The 8,683-nt window shown below is 39.2% G+C and overlaps 3 protein-coding genes across 3 annotated transcripts; 2 read left to right on the top strand and 1 right to left on the bottom strand.

Moving 5' to 3' along the window:
* Positions 1-2,908: 2,908 nt before the first annotated feature.
* Positions 2,909-3,366, bottom strand: MELLADRAFT_91424 (uncharacterized protein; the record flags this gene model as incomplete). The annotated part of the gene is made up of 2 exons (XM_007414259.1): positions 2,909-3,178; positions 3,325-3,366. The coding sequence occupies 2 exons, from the start codon at positions 3,364-3,366 to the stop codon at positions 2,909-2,911; spliced, it is 312 nt and encodes a 103-aa protein (XP_007414321.1).
* Positions 3,367-4,775: 1,409 nt separating this feature from the next.
* On the top strand, positions 4,776-5,812 carry MELLADRAFT_66390 (uncharacterized protein; the record flags this gene model as incomplete). The annotated part of the gene is made up of 4 exons (XM_007414332.1): positions 4,776-4,892; positions 4,955-5,073; positions 5,326-5,521; positions 5,600-5,812. 4 exons carry the CDS (start codon positions 4,776-4,778, stop codon positions 5,810-5,812), a joined length of 645 nt encoding a protein of 214 aa, XP_007414394.1.
* A 2,107-nt stretch (positions 5,813-7,919) lies between these two features.
* Positions 7,920-8,467, top strand: MELLADRAFT_91423 (uncharacterized protein; the record flags this gene model as incomplete). Its single annotated transcript, XM_007414333.1, has 3 exons — positions 7,920-8,120; positions 8,234-8,328; positions 8,392-8,467. 3 exons carry the CDS (start codon positions 7,920-7,922, stop codon positions 8,465-8,467), a joined length of 372 nt encoding a protein of 123 aa, XP_007414395.1.
* Positions 8,468-8,683: the final 216 nt, after the last annotated feature.

Here is an 8,683-nt window from a genome sequence, read left to right as displayed (position 1 = left end):
ATTTTGCTGTCACTATCAACTTTCATCTGAGATTTCCTGTTGGTTTGAGTAGAGAATCATGTTCAGTATTTCAACAAGAGGATGATATGATGATCAAGAATGAAGGAATTCTATTGATGGATTTATAAGTACAAGCTTTGCAGACACAAAATCAGGAAGGGTAGCATAGGCTACAAAGAAAGGACACATTAGGGTGTTTTGAGTTTGGATTTTTTTACATATTTTTTTAAAAAATCAGGCAAGTTCTTTTTGATTGTTTTTTGTAAAACTAATGTATTTACAATTTGGGACACCTTTCCAGGTGTCCTGCTATAAAAAAGTTAAGCATATTTTACAACAATGGGCAATAGCATAATAACGCACAAAAACCTTCAACTTGAACCCCCCTAATACATATACAAAGACTACTTGACTAACTGACCTACAGATATGAAAATAGAAGTATAAAATCATGAAGAATATAAAAGAACAGAAAGGGAAGAAATAGCTAAGATTATTGATGGATGTATTTTGACCTAGAAGGTTTAAGTCAAGATATATGATATAAGGGAAAAGAATTGATACATAGGTCTCAGCTTGATACTGTGTTGACAAGATACCAGTTGAAATGTAATGGAATAAAATGAGAAATAACAAATTTAGCAGAATCAATTAGTAATTGTAAAACTTGAGAATAAACAAAAGATTAAATTGGAGTGGATTGACTAGAATGAAGACTGTGGGAGAAATTACTCTTTTCCTGTACCATAGATAGACAGATGAGGAAAAGAGAAGTGTACATGTCCCAGGAATAATGGTGCAAGTCAAAGAGAAAGTTGGGTTTTGTAATTTGATATTTAATAAACTTGTGATTTGAGTTTAAGTATCTTAATGTCTTTAATCTGCTTGTCATGACTTCTGAAACACCATACCAAGTATATCTCAACACAATTGACTGCAATGTGCAACACAATACAGTCAAACCTGCGCGAATGCATACCCGTGCAGCTGCATAACCCGTGATAATGCATAGAAAAAATCTTGAATCTTGATATGTTTTACTGCCAAATTTGACAACAGAAATGCATAACCCGCCAAAATGCATAGCAAAAGTCTTCCACCCAAATTATGTGTTTGCGCGGGTTTGACTGTAGAGATGAATTGTCAGATGACTGAGTGAAACTCTATCTTCTACATCCTGTGAACTTCCTCAGGAAAGGCTAAAAATGGTGCACAATGGATGTTCTGGACATTGTGACACTTAACTCTTTGCTGGTAGCAGTCACCAACTCTTCCTATGAGCTCAAAGAGATACATTAGACAAGTTTGACATTGGGTGTATGAGGGCAGTTGAATTTGAACCTGAGGAATAATCACAATTCCTAGACCAATGACACCAAATATACCTGCAATTAGTTTGTTGCATAAGAGTCAAAAGAAAAGTAGAACAAAGGTGGTTAGTTCACCAATAGAATGCAAACTGCCACAGAGAAGATAGAGTTATCTCCTTTCAATCAAATTTCAAACATAAAAGGAATGATGGATTTACAAGTGAAGCTGAGTATGAGTGCTCCTGCAATTTCTTGTTCATCCCCATTTGAAAACGTGGACCCACACATCCAAACGGTAGAGAACTGAATCATTGTGTATTATATTTGAAGTTAAGAGATGCACACATGAGTCTTTCAGCAATGCAACATCCTATGTGACTGCTCAAGCCCATGGAGAGGGCATTGAGAGTGATATGTAACAAAAATTGACAATATCAGGTAGTCTTCCTGCCAATAAAAGTCTACCACTGTATGCAAGTGCAAAACTGATGGATATCAGCTGGATACTTGTTGTGTCAATGTCTAGGTATGGCCAAAGAAACAACAATAGTATAAGATGCTCCAACCAAATATACATTGTATACACTGCTCTACCCAAGATGATGATCCAGCTTGGTCCAAATCTGGCTTGGGTCAAGACAGTGACCTTCCAAGGCCAATAACATCATCGATTTTGCTCCAACACATGTAGTGTCTTGACATTCTGAATGCCACATTGTGTTGTTACACTGTGGATGCACAAAGCAGTTGTGTGTCTCAAATAATGGGTGATATATATCAAGATCTGTACACAGTAGGAACCCTATATAAGCATAGAAAGCATTACTACAATGGCTTCAGCACCTTAATAAACTTTGTAGACCCATTATGTGGCTTTCATAAATTGCAAGTATTTGAGCAATTGGCTACACCACAGGGCGGGTGGCACATGACGCTCACATGAATTAATACACCACACGCTGTCTACATTGCCATACCCGATGTGAGCTACACATGCCAGCCAGCGTGAGCTCCACCCAATGTGATCCGTATCATAACAAGGTGAGCATCTCACATCACAACAAGGTGGAATGACTCACACAGTGACAAGGTGAGCTATCTGACATAACAACAGTGTAAGCCTGATCAATCAATGGCCAGATGAGTGATTCCTCTCAGTGCTCATTCCACCTTGTTTGGTATTAATAGCCAACCCACTCAAATCAGGCTTGGCTGTTGTTTTTGCTGCCAGAATTGTGCATAAATAAAGTCATCCACTTTTTGCATTAGCAGAAACTCTCAAATACTACATACATATATCAAGCAAATAGGAAAGATAAAATTGGAAGAGCACAGTTGAAAAATAGAGAGAGAAAGATTTATATCAAATAAAATTGATCAGAAGGTGATGGGGATCTTTGTATCAAAGGGAATGATGATGTGAATATGACTGATTTTGAGACATGAAGCCAAATAGATGTATATATCACTTGTCTAATATGGACAGGTGATTGAGCCAGTGATTGAGCAATCTGATCTATGGACAAGCGAGAGTAGGATTAAAAGCAAGAGTTCGATAAAAAGCAGTTACAAGAGATAAGCAAATTTGAATCATGAAGTTAAGATGTTTGAGAACAGGAAAGTTGCACTTGAAATATTAAGTTTTTGTAGATTGTTACTTTGAAAGAAAGGAGCTCGTCTTGAGTGTATCCGTTTTGTTGAATGATTATTATTTGTTTTACTATAGCTGATTTTACTGATTCTCCTGATCTACATAATAGAATTGGAGAAGAATGATAAAGATTGATTAGTTCATTGAGTAATTGTTTATTGAACTTCAGAAGAATTGGCTTTGAAGTAGTATGATGAAGTGTGATTCTTTTATGAGTCTTTGAAGAAGAGAAAGAGAGATAAACCTACAATGGTGAAAGTAGATTGATATTGTTAAAGAACAATAAAGGGCATTGATGAATATGATGGGATCGATTAAGACAATTGATCAGAAAAGATTGATGTGAAGGACAGACAAACTTACCATGATGTTATCCAATTTGTCCTTGCAATCTATTACATTCATGTGATGCAGTTGTTGAATCTTGCTATTGAAGATGCGAGAGATGTGAGAGTGAGACTGCTTGTGATCGATCGAAGTGGTGAAGTAGGAGTGCATTGCAAACTTGCGTGCGGAACAACTTATAAGAAGAACGATGGTGGTCAGTGGATTTTAGAGAAGTAAAAACCGGTGACGTCACTGTCCCTCAGAAAAATAAAAAATAAAAATAAAAATCCCAAAAAAAATGTACAAGTACAAATTTCCTTGTCTTGTGTTCTCGAGAATTTGAGTCATCCAAGCTGATTCAGGTGCTGAGCACCTGGCTGATAGGTCCCACTCACACGCATCAGCTCATCCGCTAATAGGCTGGTACATCACAGTAGCGTAACATGCGTGTAGAACGGGTGACCTCACCAGCGAGCTCACGTGTAGAACGGGTGACAAGCTTGGATGAGGGCCACGTAGCCGCGGTCACACTGCTGCCACCTGTTCTACACAACCACTTGGGGTGGTCATACCCAACTTACATTTCACGTGGTCCCAGTTCAAAGTCGCCCCGTGGTGTAGTTTTGGACCAAATTTGAGTTTCTGAACTGATCTCCCCTGTGAGCATTTTGATTTGGGAGATCTTCAAAACCAAAGGCAAAAATATACAAAAATATGCAGAATGAGGGGACAACACATGTGGATTGGACCATTGTTTTTTCAAATTTTCTGACCTCTCCTGTTTTTCTGGAGTTCTTTGACCTTGAGGCAAATCATTCATATTAATCATTCATATTAATGGCGAACCATCAATTCGAACAAAACTGGAAAAAACCTCCACTTTCCAGCTGGACAACTGCGAGTTTTGGCCTGCCGAAGTTTCGCCCTCGGGAGAATAACTTTCCAACCCCAAATCACTCTTTCTGCGACGTAATTAATATGTAACACTTTTATTTTCATAACTCAGGTTAGTCTATTCTTTCAAACGTAACCTCCTTTGATAACATTATATCCTGATTAATGATCCTGATTAATGATCTGGATGTGTCCCCAGTTTTAGCAACCACCTTCCCAGATTTGAGTGTCATCAAAGACCAAACAATCCTGATCAGACATCTACCCTCAAGATGATTCAACTAGACAAGCAGAATGATCGCTTGAAAGAATAGTTTGGTCAGTTCATAAGTTAATTACTCAATAGCTTCTCGAGTTGTGGTTGATCATAGCCAACCGATTTGACCATAAATATAGAATAGGATGCGTGATTTATTTCACAAAGCTGACTTGACAAGTTGTAAGAAGATCTCCGATTTTGAGCAAGAAATTGATCTGTCCGCTGAGCTCAAAGGTAAACCGTTTTGCTCGACTACAGGTTCATGGGCTTTTTGGTGTATTTTATGTAACTCTAACTCCCCGGGGATGGTGTGATAGGCGAATATGATGTCCTCATGAACAAGCTCTCGATCGCTGAAGCACAGATTGAAGAACTGAAGCAACAACTGGACGGCTCCATGGTTGCTGAAGACATGCTTGAACTGACTGAACAAATCTTGACTCTCAATGAAGTACGTGATCTGGTCGCAAAGTTTTCTCTTCCAAGGTCCTGACACATCAATTTGGCAATCAGAAAACCGACGATATGAAAACGATCATCAAAGATTTAGAAGCTCTGAAGCAGCTAGCAGACGAGCTGGAGGATCATGTCAAAACAAAACAAGAAACACAAGAAGAAATTCACATTCTTTTGTGGCAATCCATCATATCAAGCTTCTCGATCTTTGAATTCTTTGTTATTCTGACTCAGGCCAGATTTCGAAGATTTGCAGCTCCGCGAGCAAAGGAACCAAAACGAGTCACTGGAAGAATCTGTAGCCGATCACGAAGACACGATTCTGTGATTCCGTGAATTGGTCCTGAGCTTACCGACGTCAGTATTAGTTGCTGCAGTAAACGAAACACTCTTTTGCTCCATTTTGACAATGCTGTGCTGTTACTCAGATATTCGGAAGCTTTGCGTGAGTGTCAGCAAATTCAATATGATGAATTGCAAACACTGGCCAATCATACACAAGCAATGTTGAAATTGAATAGGAAATTACAGAGCTCGAGTATCAAAGGACAAGTGAAAGCCATTGATTTGGAACTTCGAAAGCTGGAATCTACACGAGCAGTGCTACCATGTACCATCATGAAGGTATATTGTTCAAAACCCTTTGTCTTAAAATGAATCGATCACTGAAACACATGTTTAATTCATTTGCAATGCTCTCAGCCGAATCCGTTACCTGCTTACTTCAAAGCTGATCACGACTCTGTTGTTTTTTTCACCAGGCTAGCTGCTAAAGCCGAGCTCACGTCTTCCGTGATCAAGACCACGAATAACATCAGCAAAAGTTTGACGACCTTTGTGACCAAAATAGTGGTGATTGCATCCAAAGTAGGCAACAACTTAAATGACTTGGTTATCCTCCATCCTTGGTTTTGATTACTCATATCAGTAGTGTTTCCATACAGACCCAATTCAAGCTTGTAGTCTAGAATCCACAAACTAGCAAAAGAGGAAGGAATGAAGGAAAACAATAAGGACAAACTTCAAAATGAAATCATTAATATTATCATCAGATTTGTTAGATGTAATCAAACACAAACAGTCAATAGATAGAACTATCATTTCAATTCAAGATTCATCAGATGGAAGTACTTGTAGTTTGAACTAATGAAGACAACAACCCAAAATCAACTTCAACTTCAAATTACCTTCAAAGATAATGTTGATCAGACAGAAACGATCAGAACAGTTCACTGAATGCTGAAATTATCAAAACAAACTTACATGCAAATCCAACTGTTGGATCAACACTTATCAACCAAACTCACTTCAAATTGAAAAACATCAAACAAATCCGAATCGACTAGGAGCTCATTTCTCAACAGCAATTTCAAAAAACAACAATATGAAGAGTACATGAATATATAGCTTTATCATTCATCATTCAAGTTAAAGGCGAACCAGCAATCCAGACAAAATCCACAAATTGTCTACTTTTCAGCTGAATAAATCCAAGTTTTCGTCAGCCGAAGTTTTGGGCTTGCGATAATTATGTTCGATTTGCTTATTGCTTTCATACAAACAGAAATTTCGCCTTTGGTAGGTTCATCGACACTGATAGAAACGTGAGATATTACACGTGGTTGGCGACTCACATCATCCGGTAAGAAGGTACAGCTCTGCTTCAACTTCATTGATCATGACGTTACTAAACCCTCATTGTTTGTCTCTTTCTGCTCAGATCTCAGACAGTGATCCTTCATCACCTCCTGATTACAGTATGACAACTTCTTCACCCACCTGATGGAACACCAGTCACCACCTTCAAATTGAATTGAATTTAAAGTTAAGAAGGAGATTAAGTCGGATTCAAGTGTACAAATTGAAAAAAGGCATACACCGGACTAAAAGGTATCGATTGGAAGAAGGCATCAATAGGTCTCATTTATATATCTTCAGTCTTAAACTTGACTCTGACTTCAGTCTTGACATATTTGATTATAGCTTTGAGACACTCAGTCTTGGAGCTTTACCCAAAAGCGGGCAAACTCTAGATCAAATGAAGTTCAACTTCAACTCACAAAACTCATAGCAACCTATCAACTTTTTTCGCACTTTTTCATTGAGCTGTCATTTGATTCTGTTGGGATCGGCTTCTGTCTCAGCAAACCCCCTTACAATCCGGTCCATGCGTCCTTTCGCAAGGATGGGCGTGTATTTGTCAATATAAGGCATGCTTTGGTGGTCACTTGGCCAAGCTCGATCCGATTTGCTGCATTGATTGAACTTCCATTTTTCTTTGCACAACCCAATACTCAACTCGAATTCTCCTTCGCATCTCATATCCCAGTAGGCGGTCTACTGTACCTACCCACCTTTCACCGAATGAACCTTCCCCTGGCTCCGTTTGTAGATCAACTTTACCATCTATGACCGCCAGTAAGATTTCGTATGTCAGAGAACAAAGTCTTTACGTCGAGCCTTAACCATATTATGTTTATGACCGCTCTTTTCTCCACTCCAAACATGACATCATTCATTTCGTACCGCTTTCCATATCTCGCCTCGCCATCTTGAAGCTCAGAACACTGCCTCAAATTATGTGTGTCTGCGTGTGTGCTCATTTTTTTCACTGGCAACAGCCTTTACTTATCTTCCCTCGTCTCTTCCTGTCAACGACTCAATTACTTTATCACTCAATAATTCACCTGTCTGAACAATGTAGCAACTTTTAACATTCCCCTCCTCAAATTGAATCATGTCTATCATGGGCCTCCTGATCGCCAATGAAAAGCTACTTGATGATCAAGCACAATATCTCCTTGACTGAAACTCTGCACAATTGTGACGGCTGAATGATCAGCACAAGGTACTTCTTGAAGCTGTGGGTGGCTACATCCCAGTTCCATTCTTGGTTCACATGGAGAACATCTCCGCCATACTTGATCTCGGTACTGGCAATGCTCAGTGGCTTCTCGCATTGCGGCAGTCTGGTATCATCGCTTAAGATGTGGAGTTGTATGGAGTAGATATTAGCAACTGTATGATTCCAAGTGTTGAGGTAGGGAAGCAATTTGGACTCACCCTAGAGGTTCACGACTTATGCAAGCCATTTCCGAGTCATTGGAATCAAAAATTCGATCTTATTCATGGAAGACATGTTCTTATATGGATCAAACCCCACAAATGGCCGACAGTGCTCAAGCATCTCAAACAATCTCTCAACACGGGAGGGGCATTGGTGGTAAGCTTTGATATGGAATGCTGTTTTTGATTGGCTTCAGAATTGGATAACGTATAATGAAACTTTCTTACTTGTGGTTCTTCTCTCTATCAATGACCATGCTGCTGTTTCAGATAATGTATCCGGGTGAAATCCCCTATGATGTGCACACCGATGCACCCTTGGCTTTCATTTTAGCGCCAATGAAGTTCTTCTCAGCTTTCATTCGGTACGTACTCAGCGTGTCTGGGAATTTTTATGTGAAGTTAATTCATCAGCCCTTTTGATACAGGTACACGGCAGAACCTGATGTCACACTACGACCTGCCAGCCCTCATCATTTAGACTTTGTCGTCCAAAAGACTTGAAAAATGGGCAAACTGATGTCATTCAATGACATAGGTTGCTCATCTTACCATGACAAAGACGGTGGGTCCTCAAATCTCATGCAATTCACTCTTCAATAAGATTCTGATTATTGGGCTTGCTCACCTCTTTCACGAACTGCAAGAAAGCCTTTCACTCACTCAATTTTCTCACCTCTGTGTCTAATAATCGACGAAAAAGATGAAGATCACAATGCA

The sequence above is a fragment of the Melampsora larici-populina genome, assembly GCF_000204055.1.
Source record: "Melampsora larici-populina 98AG31 unplaced genomic scaffold MELLAscaffold_42, whole genome shotgun sequence".
NCBI classification, from domain to species: domain Eukaryota; kingdom Fungi; phylum Basidiomycota; class Pucciniomycetes; order Pucciniales; family Melampsoraceae; genus Melampsora; species Melampsora laricis-populina.
Note: the sequence above shows the minus strand (reverse complement) of the source record. Positions and strands in the feature narration are given on the sequence as shown.